At 41.6% G+C, this 27517-nt stretch overlaps 1 protein-coding gene across 2 annotated transcripts in view; it reads left to right on the top strand.

Moving 5' to 3' along the window:
- Nucleotides 1-27517, top strand: part of LOC130168160 (tumor necrosis factor alpha-induced protein 2-like) — a 64103-nt gene that overhangs the window by 20109 nt on the left and 16477 nt on the right. For both annotated transcript variants that reach the window (XM_056374797.1, XM_056374796.1), the window contains exons 2-3: nt 18145-18657; nt 19137-19375. In XM_056374797.1, the coding sequence (XP_056230772.1) occupies nt 18182-18657; nt 19137-19375 (715 nt within the window). In that variant the 5' untranslated portion in view covers nt 18145-18181. The remainder of the gene's footprint in view (nt 1-18144; nt 18658-19136; nt 19376-27517) is intronic.

Raw genomic sequence — 27517 nt, 5'->3', positions numbered from 1 at the left:
TGACAGGTGAGAGGTGAGATGTGAGAGGTGACAGGTGAGAGGTGACAGGTGAGAGGTGACAGTATGTGATGACAGGTGAGAGGTGACAGGTGAGAGGTGACAGTATGTGATGACAGGTGAGAGGTGACAGGTGAGAGGTGACAGCATGTGATGACAGGCGAGAGGTGACAGGTGAGAGGTGACAGGTGAGAGGTGACAGGTGAGAGGTGACAGTATGTGATGACAGGTGAGAGGTGACAGGTGAGAGGTGACAGCATGTGATGACAGGTGAGAGGTGAGAGGTGACAGGTGAGAGGTGACAGTATGTGATGACAGGTGAGAGGTGACAGGTGAGAGGTGACAGTATGTGATGACAGGTAAGAGGTGACAGGTGAGAGGTGACAGGTGAGAGGTGACAGGTGAGAGGTGACAGTATGTGATGACAGGTGAGAGGTGACAGGTGAGAGGTGACAGGTGACAGGTGAGAGGTGACAGTATGTGATGACAGGTGAGAGGTGACAGGTGACAGGTGAGAGGTGACAGGTGAGAGGTGACAGGTGAGAGGTGAGAGGTGACAGTATGTGATGACAGGTGAGAGGTGACAGGTGAGAGGTGACAGGTGAGAGGTGAGAGGTGACAGTATGTGATGACAGGTGAGAGGTGACAGGTGAGAGGTGACAGTATGTAGCAGAGTGATGATGTCAGCTCTGGATGTGAAGAGAAGCTGCAGTTAGAAACAGTAAGTTGTTGTGTGAGTAACAGGAGTCATGCTCAGCTTGTTGACTGACGTCAGCTGATCAGTGCTTGTGTTGTCCTGCAGCACAGAGGCATCTCTGACATGTGGCCTCATTCAGCCTCAGCAGTCACTGCAGTGCTGGATTCACTGACACCACGACTACAGGTCTTCATACTGCTCAGGCTGGGTGGCTGTTTTTTTTTATTGACGCTGCAAACAATCAGAAGAATGAAGAGTGATCAAAGTCCACTCTCTCTCTTTATCCATCTGTCTCTGTCTCTCCTTTCTTTTTATTCCTCCACCTCCTTCATGTCTCTCCCCCCCCCCCTCCCGGATGTGATTACAGAGTAAAATCAGCAGAGAAACATGAATGAGTGAAATAAGCCACACATTAAGCTAGTCAGTGCTTACTGTAATGGAAACATGCCCCCCCCCCCCCCCCCCCCCCCTCTATGTTTTTACTTGCTGAGTGAGATGTTTTAACTTCCTGCGGAAAAAACAACAGAAATTACAGAACTTCTGTTTCTGTCTGAACTCTCCTCTCCCCTGCATTGACCTTTGACCCCTTTACTGTCGTACCACTCTGCTTTACGGTGTTATCTTTCTTTATATATGATCCATCAGCTGGCTGTGATGAACAAATCTCCATACAAAGATTAATCACCTGCCCTGCTCTTTTCCAGATTTTTCTGTGTAACTGTAACGTTCCCAGAAAGTGTCTAGGAGTAAAGGGAAGTAATAATGAAAAAAATAAAGAGAGCCAAGCAAATAAAAACAGGAAACCAGATTCCAACCATAAATAAGGAGTTTATTCACAACAACGAAAAATATGAAAAATATAACAAAGAACCGTCAGTAGAACACTGGGTAATCACCAAGACACTATAACACAAAGGTATGAAAGAGTAACAAAAGCTTTACAGGACAGGGAAAGTGAGCAACTGCCCAGGGGCTCCAGCTTTCCTCCATATGATTTGATTAATCACAGATTTGTTGTAATTCTGTGCCACTTAAGTCCAATATCGGCTCTGTCAGGTCCTCCATCCTCCATCCTGTTCTACAGATATGTTCCATTTCATCAAATAGATTTCATATTTTTCTGTGTAAACTCATTAACAGACAGAAAACCTCAGTTCAGTTCCTATTATTCATCACAGAGACCTGTACAAACTGTAAATGGATAAAATGTCAGAAAGTAGTGAGAAGTTCCCATGAAGCTCAAGTGAACATATTCAGTCTTTTAATCAGTCAAAAGTCAAACATTTTGAGTTGACTGTGATAGAAAACTGAGAAAAACTGCAAATATTCACATTTGAGGAGCTGGAAAAACTGAATTTTGACAGTTTTGCTTAAAGAATTTTCCATGAAAATGAATTAATTTCTGTGTGTCTGAGGAAATAAGGAAGCTGCCATGTGTAGTAGGGGCCCAACGACAAATATCTGCTCTGGGGCTCCTGAAGAGGTTAATACAGCCATGACCTCAACTGTGTGTTGAGGTCAACGCTCCTTAATAAGCCTTTTATATACATACAAATATATATTATATATTATATGTATAGAAAAAATTCACAAGTATCATCCACTAAATTCTAGTCATGAAAGTCAAAGTAAAAATCACAACCTGCAGTTTTCTAATGAACCAGAAAATAAACTGTCTGTGTAGGAAAATCTGAGCAATCACAAGATGAATAGAGACATTACAAAACTGAAAACATTAAATTATGAATTTTTCTCTTTTTTTGTAACAAACTGAATAATTAAAAACAAATTGTTCTTATGGACCAATGAGAGAGAAAAATCTTTAGCTGAACTCGTCTCCTCCTCTATCCGTCTCCTTAATATTTAAATTGTAGACACTGAGATAAAGTTTTACTGAAATAAAACAGACACACCTTCAGTTTATGACCTTCAGATAAAACTAACCGACACACACTCGACTCACCTGCAGAAGGAAGACACACCACACTATCTCAACACAAGGACACGCAGCACATCAAACAGACCAGTCAGTCCATAAACAGAATCTCCAAACTGTGATACAGGATAGACAGGGATTCTGGGTAATGGTGTTCAAGTGAACATAAATCTAAACTGTTGTCGGGCTGATTTTGAATACATTTTTGTATTTCTGGACAAAACCAGGAAGTTCAGTGAAAAAATACAGAGGTCGAAGGTTAGAGTGGACGAGTGGAGACAGGAAACAGGGACTGAGCTGCTGTCTCTAGGACTGGGCTTAGATTTGATGCAGTTCCTGGTTGGCTAGATAGCGGATTCGTCAGGCTCTGATGCTAATGAATCTCCTGAACATTTTCTTTCTGCTGGTTATTTTCATTATCTGACTGCCAAAGACTGTTTGTGATTGAAGACGCATCACTCTGTAATATCTCTGTGTTTTCGTAGCTCATCAGAGTGGAGACTCTTCAGATCAGCTGATCACAGCTTGTTAAACACAACAAAGTCATCAGATCAATATCTGGAGCTCTTTAAGCTCAGAGAGATATAAACACAAACACTGTTTCAGAATTTATTTCTTGTCCATAAACTTTATGAAGAAACTTAATAACTTGAACCATGAAAACATCCTGTCCTGTCACCATCACACAAAAACTACAGCTAAGCATCAGTGAAACAGGTCAGACAGGAGAGACGTCAGGTGAAGCTAATGCTTATTCAGGTTTTTGTGGTTAAGGCTGTGATGTTGTTTAAATCATCAGATTTATTTCTTCAGTCTCTGCTGGAACAAATCTGAGCTTCAGGATTTTCAGATGTGGATCTGGATCTTTGGACATAATTGAAGTCATGAAGTCCAGTTTCCCCCCACACCCCCAGAATACACATGCACACAAGTGTTTAGATTCTGGTTTTCTTTGTTAGTTTTCTGTGGACTTTAAACTCCTCAACAGCCTGTGCAGCTCTAATGATTTGAGGTTATTGATTATTGGAACAGGGAGTAGCTTTGTATTGAGCTCATTCATTTCATTACACAGTGTTTGATGTTTAGTTACTGTTGAACTTGTTTTAAACTTCTCCTGGTTTCAGCCTCTCACAAGGATGGATCTGAAAGTGACTGAATCTCTTTGGGTTTTTAACAAGACATTTGAAAACATCAATTAGAACAGAATTCTATTCTATTATTTATTATTTTACTGGCAGAACGATTAATAATGAAACAATAATAAACTTTATTTGTAGACAACAAAGAAATTACTTGCACCAAGTGCTTTACATGAAAAACATACAAAAGTAGAACAAAATAATGGAAATAAGTTCAAAATGAATGACATAGAATACATAATATCAAGTAAGATTAATCAATTAATTGAAAAAAAAATTTGGTGGATTAATTGATAGTGAAAAATAATCATTTCTTGCTGGCCTTCTGTGATGTAAGATGAGGAACAGCAGCACAGAACGGTTCACTAAAGACACACTACACTCATTACACAGGTGTAACTGCAGGTAAACTGACCCCTGAATTACAGGAAGTTACTTTTACATCACAAAGTAAAAGTACCAAAGGGACAACAACATGTAGTTCAACCATCAAATTAAAAGTGTCATCATGATATATCATCATATCTGACACGTTACTGTTCCAGCTGCATTGACTACTTCATATACACTTAGATACTTTAGTCCACTTGTTGCCAACCTAAGGCTCGGGCCGCTCCAGAGGGTCACATAAACCTGAGGGTCGTCTAATGACTGAGTTCAGTTTTTGGACTTTGGACTGAATCTTTGCTTTGTTGTAAAACATTTGGGTCTCTGGTTATTTAAATGAAATCATGTGAGACGTTCAGAGGCGACCTGAGTAACTCAGACATCTGAGAGTACAGAAAGTACTTCAGTTCAGGTTGACCATATTCGGGATTCTGTTAGCTGAGGGAGTTACTTAACAAAATCTCTTAAAAGGTTTCCTTAGTTAAGGAAAAAAGTTAAATAATTTTCAGCAGTAAAAGAGATTTTACAGCAGTTAAATTCTTTCCATGGAGACTGTTGATTCGCTGCCATTAGCACTTGTGACACCTATTATCTCATCTTTCGTTTTGACTGGAAACTCACCATGGTGAACGTTGGTCACTAAGGTCTTTTGTGCAACAGTTTAACTGACTTTTAAGTGATTCCTGAAGTTCAACACTAAGATAACGAGAAAAACTTAAATAGTTAAGTGAACATTTTAATGAAACCTTAACTCAGACTTGAAAGAAAATGTGATGGTGTTTTGTGCGACCAGCCCCCGTAGTTTAAATGAACACAGTTCAGCTTCATATGAACAAAGTGTTCTCTAGAACTTTCTCCATGGTGGATCTGATTCTCTCAGACTGCTGAAGCAACAACCTCCATCACTTCACTCTTGCTCAAGTGTTTCAGTGCTTCCTGTCTCCGCTGCAGCCACAGCCCCTCTTTAGGGAAGAGATTATATTACATTTTTCTCAGCAGCTGTTTTCCCTCACAAATTCTGCTGAGGCAGCAGTTTTAACTTAATGAAAGACAGATGCAGCGTGGGTAACCGACTTCATTCAGAGCAGGCTCATGTCTGAAATCACAGCTGGATTATGTGAATATCATGTGATTTGATGATGAGCCTCAAATCATTGAAAACTACAGTGGAGTTCTGCAGGCGAGTGATCAGTCAGTCAGGTCCTGCTCAGTCATTGTGCTGGTGCCCTCATTGTTCCTTCACATCTGTCGTCTGCCTGCAGGCAAACTTATGCAACCAGCTGTTGTTATTACAGGATGTGACGATCTGTCCTCTGTGTGTCCTGAATATTAAATACCTGCTAAACCTTCTAAATCTCTTCATATGTGAAGAGGGAACACTGACCAACATCTAGAGATACAAAAGAGAGAAACTGCTGTGATCAGTTATGATGGTGTGTTTATGATGTTCCAGAGGTAAAGGAACAGTCCTTCTTTAGATTTTATCCGTTGACATATTGACATACTGTGTTGATCATCCTCTCAGTTCACCTCCTCCCCATCGCTGCTGCTCTCACCCAGTCCTCTGGACTGTGACCATTTAAAACAGATAATCAATCATCATGGATCAGCTCCACCTAGGCCAGACCTCATGGAGAGGTGGCTGATGGGACTTTGGCGCCACTAAAGTTCTTCTTTATCAGAGCAGCTCTGCTTTCATCAATCATCTACTCTGATGGTTCTCGACTAGAAACACTCAGCAACCCTCAGTCTGATCTCTGATCAGTTCAGGGCGTAAGATTCTGACTGGAGTTAAAAATACATGCACTCTGCCGAGGTGTCACTGTGTTAACCTGCTTCTAAAACTGCTGATGTAGAGTTGTGTGGTTAAAAAAGTAGGACATGTAGACATGTAGATAAAATCCTACAGTACAAGGTTATAGTTCTATGTCAGAACATATTTACTGGGTTTCTTTGTCCCATGCTTTTATTTTGATATTTGGTGAACGAGGACAACTGTGAGTCAGGTGTGACTTATTCTGTTTTGAAAACAGTTGATTTTAGCAACAGAACATCATCTCTCATGTTTCCTGGATTTGAGCTCATCATGTTTCATCATCTTGTCAGACACTGTCCTCTGGTATCTGTTTCCTGCTCTCTAGTGTTTCATTAAAGGAGCTGTATGTAAGTTTTGCTATTGCTACATAGCTAATGTTAGCATTAACAGCTGTTTACTTACCAGTCTAGAAGAAACGTTGTGAGTTCAGCATCACACTTCATTCCTTTACTCACCAACATCTGTCTCCAGAGGTGGAAACAAACACCGATGTTAACTCTTGTCTCTATCACGCCTTTTCTTCTACTGGAGTTAGCATGCTAACCAGCTAGCCCCTGCCCGTCTTGTCACTTTCCCATAGCGACTCAATGTAGCCTCCAACGGTCCTGAAGACGTAGCTGCTTAGAAGATGTGTTATAACCTCTTGTCTTTGAAGATAGCTGAAGCTCTTGTCAAGCGACCATCACCAACCAGCCGCTGTCAAGAAAAACCACATCCAGCAGCAGAGAAAACTCATTTACTCAAGTGTGAAGTTAAATACAACAGTACGAAAATACTTCATTACAATTAAAAGTCCTGCATTAAAGTTGTATTTAAATAAAACTAATAATGACTCCAAAGTGGTGATTTGGATCATTGTTTTTAACCTGTGTCTGTGTGTGAACCTCTGTTCACTAGCAGTTCCACATATTCACACCTGAAATTTTTACAACCAGTGTGACCTGAGCAGCTCCACTGGAGAAGCTGGGACTTAAAGGCAAATTTACTCATCCCAACAAGATTGCTCTCACTGATCCAGAGGTCAACCCAGCAGGATAAAATGTGGAAGTGAAGGACTAAATCAGGGCTATTTTATGTAATGAGACATCTTCAACAGAGACATTCCAGTCCCTCCTTTAACTGATGGGAACCCTGAAGAGAGAAGAGCTGAGTGATGAGCTGTGACTGTTCATCAGTGACCTCAGTCTGCAGCTCTGTGGGAACGTCTGGTGCTTTCTGTCAGTGAATGGGAGTTTCTACATCATTGGCCACTTACCATTCGTGTGTGTGTGTGTGTGTGTGTGTGTGTGGGAACAAATTACTGTAAACACATGAATTCAACTAGAAGCTGAGCTGCTGTTTTTTATTTCTTAATAACTGGTTTCAGCTGCTGCCAAGTGACTTAACTTAAATCACCAAGATGCTGCTTCTTCACACTGGATCATTGTGAATTATAGATGAGAAAATGTGGAGTCGTCAGTATGTAGTCAGTAGATATGGCGCCTGTCAGCCTGCAGCATGTGGAGGTTTATCAACGCTCACTGGGACACCTGGTTATCGAGGACAGGTTACACCTAACTAACTCTAACCCGCCTCAGAGGAGCTGAGGGAGGAACACAGTCAACAAAAGTTATCTAGCATCACAGAGGTCTACTGTGAATAACAAAGACATAATGAATATTACTGTCATTTTTCAGAATGACTCATAAAACCATATGAAAGTTCATATTTCCACTGACAATGTCAGATGTGTATTAATCTGACTGGCATAGGTGTAGTGCTGCTGGAGTGCACCAGAGTGATGCTCTGCCTCCTTTTCTCCAGGTGATGAAATAAAATATCCACAGTTCACATAATCTGGTTGAAATACATTTTAAGAGTTTGAAGATCTGATCATCACCCAAGTGTATGTCATGTAGAGAGATAATAAAAACAAATAAATGGTCAAATTTGTCATATGGTGTATTGATTCATTTCCAAAAATCAATCATGCATTGAGTAACACACAAGGAAACATTCCACCTTAAAAGATGCTGGTACCTGCCTGTAGCCTCTGAGCTGCTCAGTGAATTAAATGGTTAATTAGTGAAGATTAAGAGACAGAAAACATCCTGTCATTCAACATTCACTCTTCTGACACTTTATTTATCTGTGATGCTTTTACACAGAAACATGAGACTCAGTCTTTTACACTTGGACAACTCGTGCTGCTGGATATGAAGCTAGCTTAGCTACGTTTACATAGCCTAGCCTGTTAGCTTAGCTACGTTTTCATATTCTAGCCTGTTAGCTTAGCTTGACCTCTGCCTGCACTGCAGCTTCTCCTCTGACCTCTCACTACTGTGGTGTTAGGAGAAGTGAGCTGTGAGTTTTAAGACATGGGACACAACATATTTTCAGAGTGGATGTTCAGATCACCTGCAGCCTCTCTCTCCCCCCTGGGAGCTGCGTACCTTTTTCCATACAGCCTTGCTTTAGTTGGTGTTAGACCATTTAATGTAAAAAATGTTTGTATGTTATGAATCTGCTGTGGGCCAGTTGTGTCAACACAGAATAATTCATCCACAAGACCTTGAACAGAAACAGTTGACAACATTATTTATGACGCTCTGACACCATGAGAGTCATCATACATTAGGCTGTACAGAGTGTCCTTTCCTACAGTTGTATAATAGATTATAATGGAGTCATGAATTACAGTTAAGCAGGACAGAATGATAAAGTGTGAGCAGGAAGTCAGTGATCAGCTGTCAGCTGTTTTTCTTAAACGATTCCTGTCTGTATTTTTAAACGTACTGACTGTTCCTACTGCTTCCTCCAGCAGCCATACATCAGCTGATTATCTATACACACATTAGTCATGGAACACACACACACACACACACACACACACACACACACACACACACACACACACACACACACACACACACACACACTCACTCTCCATCCATACTGGAGGTCAAGGCTGAGGGCTGGGCCTCCTTCTGATTGGATATCTGCTTCTCTTCCTGGTTTCCTGTTTGTGTGTTGTGATGTTGAAAGGTTGTTACCTCTTGAACTTCATGTGATGTTGAAAGGTTGTGTTGAACATGTTGACGTGTGTGTGAGGACGACACACATGCACGTTCAACATGCTAACGCTCAGATCTGAAGATGGTTTTACAGTTAAATGCCTCAGCAGACAGTCAGTGTGGGTCTGTGCATGCTGCAAAATCTTTTTGATGGGACACTGACTTGTAACAGGGACAATGGTGCCTCTTTATTTAGAGAGTGTACATTGACATGTAGATGCCACTCGATCATACGTCAACAATGCCGACATATTGGTCCAGGCAAGACCTGCCCTGTAAACAAGTGCAAGTAAACAGAGGAGCTTCAGTTTTTCTGGATAAAAAGCTCTTTATATTATATTTCAATGAGTCATTTTAATATTCAAGGGTTTATGATCTACGTGGAGTCTAAATAAAAGTTTGGTCACTAGTTACTTAGAAACGGGATAGTTCAGGCTGTAATCGCTGCTTTCCTAAGGAGCTGTGTATCAGCGTTAGGTTTGGATGAACTGAATTACTTATGTGGTGGAAAATAATTCATTGTTATAAGGAACAGTTAAAACTCACATTACTTTATTTACTAAATTAAACTACTATTTATTCTAAATTTAGACTACTATTTACTATTCCTAATCTAATATTATGCTGCTGCTTTAATATTAAAATATATTCATGTTACACCTCATTGTATTTAGAGGATAATGCTATTGCATTGCAGACACATAATAATATATGCTGTTGTATTATACTGTTATATATTGTACTACTACTACATCTCACTTTATGCTAAATTACACATATATTCCATATTACACTGTACTATATGTTTACTTATTTTTTCTACCATAGCCTATCATGTACATATGTCATCTGCTTTAACACTTGAATTTCTCCTCTGGGATCAATAAAGTTGTGTCTCATCCTTTCACTAATAAAAATATAGACAGAAGACTGACAGCCATAGTATCACTATCTTACTTCATTTATTTTATTTTATTTGTTTTACTCACTATTCCTTATGATAATGAATTGTTTTCCACCATGTAATTCAGTTCTATGAACCTAAAGTTGATACACATTCATCCTTATTAGAAATAAGTGATTACAGCATAAACTATCACCATTCTAAGTAACTAGTGACTAAACTTTTATTTTCACTGCACGAATAAAAAACAACTCATTGAAATCAATTGAGAAATATAAAGTTTATAGAGCTTTTTATCCAGAAAAACAACAGCTCCTCTATTTATTCCTATTTGTTTACAGGGTAGTCTTGCCCGGTCCAATAAGGCAACCATGTTGGCGTATCGCAGCAGGGGGCTGAAGTGACCAATGCTGCGTCTATTTAGAAATGTCTATGCCTCTTTGGGTTGGGCAGCTACAACCTCCTGTGAGAAGTGTGCAATACCGTGTGCGACACTAGCTAGCTAAAAGAAGAAGCTAGCTCCGTATATTCAGTTCTGACATCATTAGCTCCTAGCAGCTACATGTTAGCACACAGCTGCTGTGGCTTCAAATGTTCAGGTCAGCAGGATGCTGACTTGACATGAATGGACAGTGTGACTGCTGGTTTGTACTGAGACTGACAGACTGTTTTCTGTACAAGAGCTGTTAGCTTCTAGGGCTACGCTGCTTCCAGAGCTCTCCAACACAGAAAACGCACTCAGTGTCCAGTAGTTGCCATCTGTGGCTGCAGAGGTTGCTGTTGTCACTGCTCAGCGAGAGTTACATGGTGTTACTTTAATAATGTATAAACCAGACAGGCTGTTGTCTTATATGTTCAGTCTGAGACAAACGTTCTGATTTCATTGTTTGTGCAGTTTGATGTTCTTCCACAGACTGAATATTTTACTGATGGACAGACTTTTTAAAACTGTCTGTGTCTTTGAGGTGTGTCCTTCCTCATCTCTTGGTGTGTTATCACCACCATCTTTTAACCCTCAGAATAACACGAAACACAGGTGGGACACCTTTGAGGTCTGAACATGTGTGTTTTCTTTTCCTCTTGTACAGACATGAAATGTTCTCTTTGACTCAGTCTCCTGGTACACAGCACATGTTGTAAAGATATGGCAACTGTGCATGTCTGCTCCTCTATCACCACCATTTACCCATAACACTCTTTATGTGTAGACATATTTACATGTGTCTTTGCAGCCTTAGTCAGCATCATCTAGACTCTGTTGTATCTGACCTTGGCTTCACATCCTGTCTTCAGTCTCACTCTCTGCTTTTCTTAAAGTTTGACTGTGGTGGTATTAAGACCTTTGAATCACTGATCCTGTGCTTAATGGCCTTTCCATTGCACCACACAGACTGTTGAGTTTTATCAATCACACTGAACAAAAGTTAAGATTATTAATTATTAACTTTATTATTAATATTAATGGATTTTGTTGCTGTAGATTCTGTGAGTTACACTTTGGGATAAAAACTTGAGCCCCATTTTTATCCCATATTGGTTCACATTTTGAAAAATTTTTCCGAATTATCTATTAAGAACTCGTGTCTGCAGTGTATCATGATGTACAGACAGCTATCACTGGATTACTGTGATACTGAAGGAAACTTGAAAACAGGAGGATTCTGAATGAGGGCGGCACAGAGGTGCGGTAGCACTGTCACCTCACAGCAAGGAGGTTTTGGGTTCGAGACCTGGGCTTGGGGCCTTTCTGTGTTGAGTTTGCATGTTCTCCCTGTGTCTGCGGGGGTTCTCTCTGGGTACTCTGGCTTCCTCCCACAGTCCAAACACATGCATATTAGGTTAATTGTTGACTCTAAAATGCCCACTGGTGTGAATGTGAGTGTGAGTAGTTGTGTGTCTCTATATGTCAGCCCTTTGATAGACTGGTGACCTGCCCAGGGTGTACCCCGCCCTCACCCAATGTCAGCTGCGATTGGCTCCAGCCCCCCTGCGACCCTATAAGGATGAGCGGTATAAATAATGGATGGATGGATTCTGAATGAAGTTCTGCAGCCTGTGGTTTCTTTAGTTTCTTAGTGGCTTTGTGGAGGTTTTTTCTGGAGGGACATTAGTGTGTTCAGACACAGTTTTAGCACAGACTGTGGTGTTCAGGCTCTCAGTGTTTTACTGGTGCAGCTCCAGCTGCTGAGCCGTCAGAGCAGCAGCCAAACTGCATTAATTCACGTCCAGTTTTTAAGATGCCAGTGCACACCTGTCACTTTCTTTGTCTCATCTCTCTCCCTCCATGTCCCCTTGTGGACGTATCTTATCGTTTGAAAACTGGTCTCGACTTTGGCTTTCAGCTGGTCTCCAGGACCAGCTCCAACAAACAGTGTAAAACGTGCTGCGGGTCCTGCCACCCTGGTCCTGGTATTTTGGAGGTTGTGACTGGACCACACCCAGTGGTGCTCAGAGACCTAGGAGTCCTCGCCTTGGTCCGTCACACTATCGCTGTCCTTTCCGCTCCCATTGTTTGTGTCCAGCAGCTTCCGCGATGCCCTGCGACCCTCTTGAAGAAAACAGATTGTGTGTGAGCACCATTGGGCTCTGCATGGGTTTCCTGAGCTTGCCGCCGGGGCTGCTGGGTATTTATGGAACCAACACTACTGAATCACTTCCCACTTCGCCCTGCACGCTGAGCACCAGTGTGTCTGTGAGTGTTTTCCTTAGTGTTCATGTGTGTGTGTGTGTGTGTGTAGTACTTTCCTTTATGCTCACTGTTATGGAAGGTGTGTGTGTGTGTGTCTATTTCTGGCTGCAGCAGTGTGTCCTGAGCTGGTGAGACTGGAAACCAACAGCATGAACAACATCCGCTCCCAGTCCACCTCATGCACACACACACACACACACACACACACACACACACACACACACACACACACACACACACACACACACACACACACACACACACACACACACACACACACACACACACACACACACACACACACACTCTTGAAACTTGATTCTCTGGTTTGAGATTTCTTTTCACTCCAGGTGAAATGATCCGTGGTCAGTAATTCAATTAGTCCATCAACAAACTGAATGAACTGAACAGAGGTGGGAGGAGAGTCAGGATCTTTAGTTCAGATAAAAGTGTTTTTATTCTATATATGTTATTGTTATGTTCAGATGTGAGCATCTAAGTAAATCACTGTTGTGTTTATAGATTTTAAACTGATCATATGTTTGACAGAAAAATGAGGCTTAGAAAGTGGAGTACAAGTATAAAGTGGCAGAAAATACTCAAGTAAAGCACAAGTACCTCAAACTTGTACTTCAGTACTGCAGAAAAAGTACTCAGTTACCTTCGACCTTTGGCTTTGTTTTTTGTACAAAATGAGACATTTGAAGACATCACCTCGACTCTGAGAGTCAAGAGAGAATGAACTGAGAATATGAATCTGAATTAACTAAACAACCAACCAAGAGAACAATTGAGTACTGGTTATTGAGTGATGAAGATCATTAGTTTCACCTCTGTTCTAAAAACCAGGACATGTCAGATATGAGTTATTAAAAAGCAGCTGTTGTGTTTGGGTGGTTGTGAACCTCAGAGTTCACCCACCTGTCACTCAAAGAGGCCACACCAATTCTACTTTAAGCCTTAATAAAATGTAAACAGTTGAGTTATATAAACAGTCGTCATGAAGGAGGAAATTAGCTCTAGAGACCAAAACTGTTTTTGCACCAGGCTGTAAACATGTTTATTTCTGCTGTAAAGTTGAACAGTTTAAAATGGGAGTCTATGGGGATTGACTCACTGTTGGAGCCAGACTCTAGTGGTCATTACATTTTGGTTTTGTCACTTCAGTGTTGGCTTCGTGTTTCAGCTCCGTCCACCCATTGTGTTGTTTTTTGATGAGCTCCACTGCAGCAGTGTGATCCTTCAGGTGGTCTTTGCTCTGTTTGTCTGTATATTGGGTCTCTGAGAAATCTGCTGGTCCTGTTGTGTCCAGTTTCTAATATGAAGAGAGACTGAAGACACAGATTCTGTTTGTGTTGTGACATAGACATGTTCTTTACTATAGTTTGTGTAAAGGATCAGTTACCTTCACCTTTGACACCTTCACAAGAACTAAAAACAGAAAAATAAGAAAACATTTAAAGTGCCTCATAATAACATCATGTTCTTGCATTGTGTTAAGATAAATGAGGAAGTGTCAGGTCCATGATTACACCCAGATATCATCTCCAACTGTAGGTAGTTAATATATTTGGTCTTCTTGGTTTTCAGATGTATTGGATGGAAAATTGTCTAAAACTAATTGTTCTGTTGAGAGAGGACTTGATACAGAGACACTATCTTTTTTTTCATATTTGAGTCAAAAAAAGAAAAGAATTTGAATATCAGCTCAAACACACTCTTACTAGTTTACAAAATGAACAAGTCTGGATCACTGGAGGGTAAAACACGGGTCTCTCATGGTACTGTCCGGGTCCTCCACTTCCTGTCTGCACCGGTGGTTCACATGAATCCCAGATAAAGTTTTAGAGACTGTACTCATGATAGAAGGTCGTCTACTTACAGAGAATGACATTCTTATCAGTATTTTCATTCATCTGAAACTCTCAGTCATTGAGAAGTTTTCATGAATCATTATCGTGACTGAGCTGATCTCTGCTCAGGAAAAACCTGCCGTCTGTTAATGTTTGATGAGTTTATGGCTGTGGGACCATGTGACATCAGCTGTTTTATATCTGGGTGGACCTGACTTCCCGTCAGAGCTGCTCACTGAGGAGCAGCTCTGTCAGTTATGCCTCTGTGTTTTATGGTGTGTTTGTAGTCCAGCATCAATATTGTTGCTATGGTTACCTGCAGGTTAGTACACCTTGATCTCTGAACAAAGGTCAAACTGTAATTACGAGCTGGCCAATCAGAGACTAGGATTTTCTGTTACTATGGTCAGTGTAGAGTCAAACCACTGTGGGAGCCCAGAAAGTTTCAACTGATCCTTGAGCTCAGGGGTCGTTGAGTGGTTGTTGAAGAACAGACGCCTGGCAGCCAATCAGAAATGAGCATTATCTGTTGCCATGGCACAAAGTCGGGTATTGAAAAAAACAGAGCAAGTTCCCAGTTAAACTTTACCTTTTGGACTCACATTGTTTGGGTGTAAGTACCATTTCACAATGATGTGGACCGTTTGAAGAGTCAGTTGTGAGAAGGACATCATACTGACAGTGTGATGTGCATCAGCCACACACCTGTGCTGTCTTGATTTGCTTCATCATGGGTTGAATTGGCTACGAAGCTTTGAAATGAACTAATTAAGGTGATTTATGATTTTCAACTCTAGTTCATTAAAGCTCCTTTTCCACTGGAGACAACGGAACAAAAAGTATTCACACCTGGGTCAAATGATTCCGCAGTAAATGCAGGTATTTATCGGCTCCGATCAACAGTGATGTAAACACAACACCAGGGTGAACATACTTTTTCGCCTCTTTTCCTGCTGTGACATCTTTCAGAGCAGAGAGACTGTAGACACACCTGTCACCTGTCCAGCACGGTGCTGTTAAGCTCACGGATAAGTTTTGAAAACACACAATCACTGATCGAAGCATCTCACACAGAAGCTCTGACACTTTTACAGGAGGACCAGATCTGTTTTACCACTTTGCACAGCAGGTAGCAGCTCACTCGAGGAAGAATAGATCGAAGCTATTATGCCGGTTCTGCACATGTAAAAATAAACCCTGTATTATAAAAAACCAAACATTTGTTGTATAGGTATTTTTTTAATGGGTCACAGACACTCGTCCATTCTAAATAGTACATTTTAATCTTGTCCGTTAGTGGTTAATGGAAGGTTAACGAGCGTCTTCTATTGGTTGTAAAAAAAATTCAAACTGACCAACCCTAGAACTGATGTCTCTCCTTACATCTGATCTCAGAACAGCGTTCTGTCCCATAAAAGATCTGATGCCTGTTTGTATTCATCATGTAATTCACTGCCTTCTTATGGCAGCAGCAGGAAGCTAGCTTGACTACCAGTTGATGCTACTCACTGTTCTGTCATTCATGAAAACCTATAACTTTGAGGCTCAGGATCAAGCATAAACATCACATAGAAATCAGTCCACAAGCTGTTGTAAGCAAACAAGAAAGTCTCAGTTTTAAAGTTTTGTTACAATTTGTTCACACAGCAGTAATAAAAAAGTGATAAATACATGTTAATAGCTTCACATTGTTACATATAGTACCTTTAACATGAATACGCTAATGGATTTCGCACAAACTCACAAACCAGTGGTCTAGATAGTTGATTATAAAGGGACATTTGTGTCTGTGAGTCTTTGGTTGAATGTTATATTGGTCGAGAAGGATGAATGAATCTTCCACTGTAAGAAAGGTCAAACTGCCCCCTCCTCTGTCCTTGACCTGAACTCAACTGGGCATCTTTCAGGAGGTGGAGGAGGCAGATGCGTTTCCATGGTGACTGTGCGTCACCAAGTGTTTGCTTCAGTCCCGACTTCTGTGTTATCTGAGCGGCTGTAATAAAGTGACTGTCTCAGTGAGGGTGGGGTCTTATCAGCAGCTCAAAGGCTAAAAGGCCTCAACTTTGTCTGAACACAACAGACCGATTCTTCAGGTGTGGTCAATGTAGAAGAGATGCTGTGCTGTGAGTACATCATTTGAACAAGCAGAGAACTGGACTGCAACATATTTCAAATTCACAGCTTCAGTGACTGATGGTTGAATCATTAAAAATAACAGTAAAAAGAAGTAATCATCACAGGAAGTCATTTTATAACTTATCATTTAAATGTATCAGTTTTATTCAAATTTAAAAAAACTAAACTTTTCTTTTTAATAAAAAATGTTTAACAAAGGAGGCTCACTTTATAGGTTTGTTCAGGGCTTTCAGCTGTATCTCACAGTCTTCATCAGCACATGGAGAAGATGAAGACAAGGTGAGGTTAGAAGTTCTAGTTTTTGTTTGGATTGCAGTGATTAATTATTAACTTTTGTGCCTCTGATTTCCTTTCACTTTGACATATAAAGAAATAAAGATAAAAGGTAATTTAAATGGGCACACATCTGAAATGTTCTCCAGAGATCAGTTAGCTGAGCAGCTTCTAATAGCAGCTGTAATCAATGCTGAGGCAGGGGACTATTCATTTACTCATTTATTATATTTGGTTCATTTTGAAGTGCAAAGTTTTCCACTGGTCCTCTGCAGCTTGTAGTCTACATTAATAATTGATGGTGCCAACAGTTATTCCTTCATCTTAACTTTAGCAAAACAGAGGATACGATTGTTGATCTCAGGAACGTGGTGGATTGGAAACCTCAGCAGACATAGACTCAACTGTTTTGTCAAAGTGTGCAGTAATAATAATATTTTTTAAAGCAGTTGTTGTATTTCAAGTGTTGATCCAAACAAAAATATATAACTACATTTCAGTGTAGTTTTACATCTCCTCTCTCAGGCTTCCCTCTGGAGCTCTAATAACAACAGGTCGGTGAGCCAATCAGAAGAGAGGAGGTTCTGAGCCTCTCTTCTGATTGGCTGACTGTTTTCTGAGTGATCCAATAAAAATATAGCAGATTTCAGGTAAACACTCAGAGAAACCAAATCCTGCAAGGCTGGATGGTGGGTCCAGGTGGGCTGGGGTTGAGGCATGGCTGAGAGCAGTGACTGCTTTGTTGTGACATCACAAAGTTCCAGAAGTTCTGACGGCTGGTTTTAAGCCTCAGTTTCTGAATACAGGCTGTGTGCATTGCTCTGTGGACTGAGCGCTTTGATACTTACAGTATTAATATAGAACCTAAACCTGCTTTATACTCAAAGAACACATGGACAGAGACCTTTAGACTATATGGAGCTTTAAGAAAGCTGTGACTGTCCCGGTCTGACCAGATCAGGTTGAGGTAGTGCTGTCTGGTTTTGACCTCAAGGTTCCCACCTGTTCAGCTCTGGTTGTAGATTTTCTTAACTCGACTGTAGAAACTATTCAGGATTTGGATGTTATAGAATCTGGATGGGTCTGGCCTTTAGGGTGATGAGTCCTCTGTCTTTTTTTTTTCTTTTTGTGTAGAACAGTGTGTGTTTGACTTGTACTTCATGCCTGACCGTCATGGTTTCGGTCTTTCACTGGTGATTCTATAACTGAGTCACATGGCTACAAAGAACACTGATAACTTAATCTCCCTCCCCTTCCTCCCTAGGTTTCTCCCTCCCTGTCCCCCCTCCCCCAGCTCCATCATGCCCATCCTCAAGAACCTCCCAGTGCGCCTGAAAGGCGGTGGTCCAACTCTAGACAACGCTTTAATCCTCCGCAGGATGAGCCTCAACATCACCCCCCACCATCACCATCACAACCCCTTTGACGACGACGACAGCATCCATGACAGCAGCGGCCATGGCAACCACTGGTCACCTGGCAGCTCTCTCCTGGACGGCGATGTGCCGAGGGACCGCAACCCATTTGAGGATGAGGAGGACGAGAATGAGGCTAACGAGGGGAAAAAGGGAAGTGGAGGAGGAGGAGGTTCAGCAAAGAGTTCCTTCAAGTTTAAGTCGCCACTGAAGACTCTTGGAAAGTTGGGGAAGACCCTGAGAGTGTCAGTGAGGAATAAAGGAAGTGCAACCCCCTCCCCACAGGGGTCGCTGCAGGGAACCCCATCACCTGCAGAGAAAAAGAAGAGGGGGAGGAGGAGCTCTGAAGGAAGTCTGCTCAGGTAAGGTGGGATAAAAACTGTTGAGGTAAAGCGAGAAGATTGGAGCTTGTTAAGGTTGACAGGGAGAAGGGTCGTCTGTTGAGAGAAAGTGAATAGATGAAAGTTTGTTGATGTTAAGAAAGATGGGAGGAGCTGAAGCTAAAGAGGGATGATGGGAGTTTGTTTTAGTTATCAGGTGACTTTTTTGAGATAAAAAGCAACAAGGGAAATCTGTTGAGGTAAAGGTTGGAGTTAATGTATGGATGGATGATGGGAGATTGTTAAGGTAGAGAGGAATCATGGGAGATTGTTAAGGTAGAGAGGAATCATGGGAGATTGTTAGGGTAAAGAGCTACAGTAGGACTTGGTGGGAGTTTGTCGGGGTAAAAGTTGTTGGGGTTAAGGGAGATGTGGGAAGTGAGGGATCATGGGACTTTACAATACAATACAATAGAGGATGAGCAGAGTCTGTATCATTTCTTCCTCCGTGTCACTCTCAGGTTTGCAGGGAAATATCGTGACACCCTGAGCTCCTATAAGGAGTCTTTCACCAATGGCGAGCTGAACTGTTCGGAGAGCGAGTGTGACTCCACCAGCCGCCGCCTGTCCTTCATGAAGATGGTGGGTCTTGGCAAGCTGAAGAGGGAGTCCATGGCTGACCACTCATCTCAGGGCCCCGAGGAGCAGCTGGTGCAGGAGGAGGTCGTGGAGGAGGTCAAACCCAGAGAGCCACTATCAGGTAAGAAACAAACCATGAGAGGGTAACACATACCAACTCATGTCCGTCAGCCAACTCACAGAGATTATGGTGTGAATATAGACGATGCAGAAATATTTGTTGTCTACTCTTTGACCTCATCACAGCCTACAAGGAAACCCCAGGTTAGCACAGCAGAGCGTGGGGAGTGGCGATAATAACTTCCCCTCGGGAAACAATGGCTAAATGTCTGGATTTCACCACACTGTGTGTTCTGGACTCTCCAAACCCACAATACATCAAGTCCAGAAGGGGCTTCAAGCTGACTTTGTATTTCACCAGACTTTATAGATAATCCATAGTGATGTGGATGTGACGATGTAAAAAGGTCTCAAAGTTTCCTCTGATGAAAGTCAACAAGAGTTGTTTACCCTGGACCTGTCAGCTAGACCAGTCAACTGGACCAGTTAGCTGGTCCAACTGACTGGGTAAATGACTCTTGGTGACTTTCATCAGAGGAAACTTTGAGGGTGGTGTTGTGTGTTTGATACCCTGGCCTTTATTAAAGACCACCTTGAACCCAGACCGGGATTATGATTACAGCTATTTGTGTGTACTCTGGAGATCTGACCCAGGACCAGAGTTGGACTGGATCCAATGGAGGCACTGAGGAGTTTAATTAAGTCTGAAAAGACAGAGTATCACATTTGTGCTGCAGAAGTTAAGAGACTGGAGATTCTCTTTTTTTTAAGAGAAATACTGACTTCTGCCAGTCTCTCTCTCCCTCTCTCTCTCTCTGTCCTTGTCTGTTAAAGTTGTCATCCAGTTTTATCGTCCAGTTTGTTTTCACACCAGCCTGACTGATCTTATCTTCATCTGTCGACAGTCGGCGGGCTATTCTAAACCCTGACGCCGACAGTGAACCGGGGGGGAGGGGGGTGAGGAGGGAGAGAGAGAGAGAGAGAGAGAGAGAGAGAGAGAGAGGTATGAGCGGACAGACAGGTTAGTGAAGGTGACCTCGAAGCCAACTGGGTTACATTGAGATGCTGTAATTCTCCAGGAGTTCCCACAAGAACTCTGGAATGTATTTGGGAAGTGTGTGTGTGTGTGTGTTGTGTGTGTGTGTGTGTGTGTGTGTGTGTTGTGTGTGTGTGTTTGTGTGTGTGTGTGTGTAAGATCATAAGTATTGGGCCGGTCCTGGAAATTTTTTAAGGGCGTCTATTGTTTATCGCACCCTGTTTACTCTCCTATTTTCTAATGAATGATTCAAATGTGTTCGTGTGTGTGTGTGTCCGTTTGTGTGTGCGTGTGCAGTGTGCTTTCAGTTCCCCCACACCCTTGTTTACATGTTAAAACAGTTGCTCTGTTTTATAACCCCACTGTGTCACATCATACATACTGTGTATGGTAGATAACCTGTATTCATTTTCATTATCAATTAATTTATCAATAATTCCCTCAATTAATCATTTGGTTTATAAAATGAACATCACAGTTTTCCCAGAGTTCAAGGTGAACAGTATATTCAGTTTACAGTCACAGAGGACTAAAGACACAGAAATTCACATTTGAGAAGCAGAAACCAGAGCATTTATTTTCTTTGAAACTTCTCAAATGATTGATCAGTTATCAGAAATGTAAACATTGCAGCTGTGATGTTATGGACACATGAATATTCAAGCTCAATTGATTCTGGATTTTTGAAGCTCATACAATTTAGTATTTGAGACTTTCAAATCAGCCAATCTTTTTTGACATAAAGATACATTTTTGATCCCGACTTATGGTGTGAAAACATTAACTCCTGATTTATCAAACATTGTCAGACCAATGATCAAGGAAACTGCAGATTAACACTTATGATGTTGGTGTTTCCAATTTTAAAATAAGGTGTCAATATTAAAGTGTCAGTAAAGATGGCAGCTTGGAGCTTGGAGCTGAGTTTATTTATGTAACCATGGGCTTCTCAGGCAGAACCGCACCAATTTGGGTGATTTGATTTGTCATGATTTTGTCATTTTTGATAAGGATCCTGTATGTAGTTATTTAAGAATTATGATCCAGCTCTCTGGTGTTTGGGATATTTTACAGTGTAAAAATCAACTGGTGGATGAACTCTGTGATGGAGACACAGTTCCTGATCTCAAACATGTCTCTGACGTTCATTTTCTGACTGGCGTTGCCCCGATTGACTGGCCACCAATCATTATCTGCCGATTTTTATTAAAAATATGTGATTGGTAGATTGTAATTATTCTATTCACCGTTCACCTTCAAACTGATCACCTGTGGTTAACACTCTTGTGTTTGTGGCTGTATGGGTGTGATGTATGAATGAGTGAATTGGTGAATGTGGCAAGTACTGTAAAGCACTTTGAGTGGTCAGTAAGACTAGAAAAGCGCTGTATAAGTGTAAAGTCCATTTACCATTCACCCTAGGACTGTTATATCACTGCATTACGTTCTTTTTTTCCATTGAGACTTCATATATACAGTTTATCTTTTTTGGAAATTTCCTCTAGCATTTTTGGAGATGTTAGGACCGGTCGGTCAGTGTGCGCCGTTGTCCTGGTAGCAACAGTGTTATCGCTGCAGCCAGTCAGAGAACAACTGTAATTAAAGGTAAGATAAAGCCTTCAGTCCTGACATGTTGCTTCACTGGTGCACTCACTATGACTGTTATCACCGTGATCACAAACTGGAGTCTCCCAGTGACATTCAGTTAAATGGTCTGCTTGGTCCCCAGTAACTGAGACCAGACCAGGAACCAGACCCCTTGAAACACACTCTGCTGTCTGAAGTGTGATGATGATCACACTGAGGTGAATATGAACACTGAGTCTCAGTTCAGTTTTAGTCAGAGCAGAAAGTTCTGGATGTCAGATGAGGGCTTGTTTTTAGATGCTGATAAACCACCGTGTCAGCAGATCAGGTTACTCTGTGTGTGTGTGTGTGTGTGTGTGTGTGTGTGTGTGTGTGTGTGTGTGTGTGTGTGTGTGTGTGTGTGTGTGTGTGTGAGTGTGTGTGTAAATGGTAAATAACAGAGATGCAGGTACAAATAGCCCTGACTCCTTTACTTCTGTACTTCTGTTTAGCAATGACACAAAACACACACACTCTCTCTCACACACACACACACACACACACACACACACACACACACACACACACAGTCCTGTTCTGTGATTGCAGTGTTGAACCTGTAGCTTCATTTGAAGTCATTTCACATGAAGATGATGTAGTTTAGATCGCCAGAAAACGCTCTAAAAACACTCCAAAAAAAGTCCAGACAAAACAAGGGCTGCAAAAAGTAAAAGTTTAATCATTAAATTCATTAAAAAAAAAAGAGTTACTGACATGTTCTGATGGTGTCTGACCTCGGTTTAACTCAGATGTGGCGGTCCACTCTCATGGTTCACTTCATGCCTTCTGCTGTCTTATGTAAGCATGCAGAGCTGAGCTGACAGATACACATCAGTCGCACTTCTGCACAGCAGGTATTCAGCGGCATAGCATCAAACATCAACACAACCATCTCCATGCTCCGTTCTGCATGGAAGGTGGATGGAGATGAGCCCCATCATCCTCCTGCACATATGATGGTTATCAGGAGACATCAACAAGCTCTGAACAATCATTAAATAAAGACAAACACAAACCATTATTCTACCTGAAGAAGTCCATGTAGGATTCAAATGCCGTCAGTTGTTTTCAATATATCAAATAAAGTGGTTGGATCATCCAAAGTGGACGATTTCACAGGCCACATTTTTTACATTGTGTCACAGATGCTCACAAGTCCAAGTCAAATCTCAAGCTGTAATGGTTGTGATGAACGAGCTGCATCCAGTCTGCTGCGTATACTGTACTAACATATCTTAATGATTCAAACCATGTCATGCTTCATCATCACTCCTTTATATAACTTATACTTGATGGTAAAGTAGGGAATGAAATTCAGATTTTCAGACATTTCCTTTTCAATATGTTCCTCTTCTTCTGTGTTTTGTCTGAAGTGTTGATCCATAAGAAGATATATTTGTGGTTTTAAGAACCAAAAACCATCTCAATGTAGTTTTACATCTCCTCTCTCAGGCTTCTCTCTGGAGCTCTAGTAACAACCGGTTGCTGAGCCAATCAGACGAGAGGAGGCTCTAAATGCAAATAAATGCAAATGGTGATGGTCAGTCAGCACTGAAATTAGCCCAATAGATATTTGGACTACAGTGGTCCGGCTGTGCTCTACCAAAGGCTGAACATAAACTACTAAGAGTCCTGAATAGAGATCAGCTGAAAATAGCTGATTTCAGAAAAACACTCAGAGAAACCAAATCCTGCAAGGTTGGGTCCAGGTGGGCGGGGCTTGGGGCATGGCTGAGAGCGGTGACTGCTTTGTTGTGACATCACAAAGTTCCAGAAGTCCTGACAGCTGGTTTTAAGGCTCATTTTCTGAATACAGGATGTGTGCATTTCTCTGTGGACTGAGGCTTTGATACTTTCACAGTATTAATATAGAAGCTAGAGCTGATCTATAATCACACTACACATGGACACAGACCTTTAGACTATATGGAGCTTTAATGTAAAAATGCCAAAAACATTTTAAAGAATTGAAAAGGCGTTCAGTAGAGTGCAGATCTCTACATGCCCCAGAATTTACTGGGTTCTCCCCTGGACCATGTCCCATCCCTCCGCCAAGTCCGATCCAAGTGGGTTCAGTGGGTTTTGTGTAATCCTGCTGACAAACAGACAAGGAAACACATAACCTCCTTGGTAGAGATAGTAAAATAAAGATAAGTCTTTTGAGGACATCTTAAGTCAGTGTGTGAGTGACTCAAGTCCATGTCGCAAACTCCAGTCCAATCTCTGCCTTGTGTAAACCCCAGGAGGGTTAGCAACAGCTATCACAGAGGCTAACAGGGAAGCAATCAAACTAATGATAAACAGTGGTAGTGAGTGTCAATCAGAAGTATGAGTCCCATTACAGACCTGCAGATCATGTTTTCTTTTTCTGTGTATAACCATCTTTCACCAACATGAAGTTCCCATGTGTAGAGACTTTAGAAAAAAAATATTTATAATGATATTATTTTTTCTGAATTTCTACTTTTATGATTTTCCTGTTTTTAGATTATAGTGTCCAATATTCTTATAGAGATTCTTATATAGAACTTCTCTTCTCCATCATGATGAACTTAAAGCTGAACTAAGTCCAGGACTTTGCCTCTGTCTCCTCAACAAAGTCTGAAATGTTGTCAATGAATCTCAGTGTTGTCAATAAACACAACCAACCATAATGTTGATGTTGTAATAAACCATAATTAACTTTAACCTGAGCTGCGTGTGTGCGTGCGAGCGAGTGAAACAGCTGTGGTGTGTTGAGGTTCAGACAGCCCACGTAGAGAAGTGAGTTGTTACGAAATCAAATATTTGTCTGGGCTTCTGTTTAGAGGAAAAGCTGTTGTCTCCTGCTTGTTTGTGTGTCTTTCTACCAGTACACACTACACACCATCAGTGATGGTGTGATGCTGCTGCAGAGTGTGTGTCTGTGGACAGACCGACAGTTAAACACAGACTGGTACCAGTCTGAAGTAACAACTGTACTGTAACTGTGTTATATGATATTTTAAACATCTGTTTAAAGAACTATAGATAGATGAGAACAGGTCTAAAACTTGCATGTCTTCTGTTATAGTCCAGTCAGTTGTGTTTGTGTTTTTGTCCACGGACTGGTCTGTTAGGAAAAACCTGTGGCTGGGACTCACAGTGTGGTTAACATTCATATCACTGTTCAGCTGCTGGTAAACAACACTCAGGAATGCTGCTTGTGTGTAGCTGATTTCCTGAGCAGTGAGTGCAGAGATACACTGCTGTTTTCTAACAGTGTTTACATTTAGCTTGTTTGTCGTGTAACGTGTGTGACAGTATTTATTACATCTGAGCAGCGAGTCTCTGGTTCGACTCCTGGCCGGCCGGACCATATGCTGCATATCATTCCCCTTCTCTCTAATATCTCTATGACCCACTGAATGTCTTCACTGGTTGTGTACATGAGCCTGTGGAGTTTGATTCTCTGTTGTCTGTATGAAGGAATGAATTCATCAAACATATCAAATCAGTTGGAGAGTCGTGATGTCAGTTTGGTAACTCTTTGTATAATTGCCCGACCCTAAGAAGGAGCTCACAGAAGTTTATCATCTGCAAAAACAAATGAACCAGATCTATGAATTTCCAACACCAGCCTTGTTCACTGCAACACATACAGGCAGCATCACATCGCTGTGTCACCTGAAGCGTCACATGATGCTGGTAGCTCACACACAAGTCGTCAATGTAAAATACAGATGATAAATGGAAAGATGGATTTAGTCTCCTGGATGTCAGTGATCCAGGTGAGACCTCAGGTGAGACTGAGTGTAATTCAGACCTAGAGCTCAGGGGACTTCTTCGTTGGTGCTTTTGTTGCTGTACTCAGTTTGACCTTCGTTCAGTCTGCAGGTAGAGTTTATGTTTGAGGTGAAGAGAAGGAGAGAGTGATGATAGACATGCTCAGTGTTCCTTACACACACACACACACACACACACACTGTGTGGAATTTACCCATTGCAAACTCCTGCTTCTCACTCTCTCTTTGTGTGTGTGTGTGTGTGTGTGTGTGTGTGTGTCATGTAACGTTAACACCATAATTTCAATTTTTCTCTTGTTGAAAGGGGCACCAGTCCTCAGGGAGGACAACAATGAATTACTTCATTGATTAATGTGATCAATGTCATTTGGTATGTCATAACCCTGGAGACGTGGGATCTAGGTGGATTCTCCTGGAGGCCGTGTCCCGTTATCACGGTGACGGATTCTGCCGGTGTCTCAGCGGTTCAGCTCTGGTGGAGTTTGCCAGGAGACTTTCTGTCTCGGGCTCTCTTGATTTCTGCTCGGCTTCTCTGCAGGCGGTCGTGCAGATGTTATCAGCTGGTGTCTCTTGTGGGTTGATGCGAAATAAACTCTAATGCTCTTCACTTTGGTTGGATAACTTTAGAGGAGGCTGGCGTTGACCAGATGAATCTAAACTGTCAAAAATCTTTAAAAAGGGAAACTTGATGATGATTTAAAAGTTACAAAATTACTCTGAGGCACTTCTGTTGTTTTGGTTCAGTTGGTCTTGACTTGGCTTATAAAAATAAAAGATCGTGCATGTAGACAAAAAATATGTTACTTGGAGCATTTGGCAAAGAAAGAATAAAGGATGCGGACAAAACAATAAGTGCAAAAATGGCTAAGAGCTATGAGTTTGTGGCGAGCAGTTCAGAGCTAAAAGTTTACATGGCTACAGAGCCGGGCTTTGAGCTTTGAGCAATGTGTGAATTGATCACGACTGTTTTATCCCCTGGGGGCTGGCGCATGTTTCAGGGGTGTCACCCTTCTTCTCCTGTGTTTCCACTTGGAGAAGAGAATAATTTTCCACAGAACTTTTGAATAGTTTAATTCTAGAGCTTACCTATAAACATCAGTCTTCCACCATGACCATAAAACATTAAATGAAATAACATATAAACCTAATGGCACTTATAATGACAGATAGGAGTAATACAAGTGTTGATTTCATATTACATCCTTCAAATCTGGAATTAATCACAAATGGAGATTTTGCCTATATTCTCCAGTTTGCCTGGTGTCCATTCGTTGACCCTCTGGAGCTGACCCTTCGACCCTTGTTCTGGTTCTGTGTCTTTCTGACCTGCTAGCAGCATGGTCTGTTTGTGAGAGAAGGGTCCTTTGTCTCTGTTTCCTATCAATCTGATAGTTTGATGGAGGGAAGAGTCACAAAGTGTCAATTGTGGGTCTATAACTCTGTATGTCCTTACAATGAGCTTCTTCAATGGCTTGTGACTGATACCAGGCCAGGTATGTACGCTACAGTCATTAATCCATGGTCATATTACCAGCAGCAGCTCTGCAGGTGGTTTGTTGGCGAGCTGCTGCAGGTCTCAGGTAGAAGGTGAAACATGAAACAGGAAGTCCACATTAAAGACTCTTACAGCCCCTGAACTCACCACACTCAGGTTGAAGTTGTGTAAACCGTGGACTGTTGTCAGCTCCTCAGCTGTGTAACTCACTGTGTTGATAAGAGGACACACTCAGGACCTGTCAGTCATTAGCACGTCCTTCACTTACTGACCAACTGTCTG

This window comes from Seriola aureovittata, chromosome 4, assembly GCF_021018895.1.
Source record: "Seriola aureovittata isolate HTS-2021-v1 ecotype China chromosome 4, ASM2101889v1, whole genome shotgun sequence".
Taxonomy (NCBI): Eukaryota; Metazoa; Chordata; class Actinopteri; order Carangiformes; family Carangidae; genus Seriola; species Seriola aureovittata.
The sequence above is the reverse complement of the archived record's forward strand: the minus strand, read 5'-3'. Positions and strand labels throughout refer to the sequence as shown.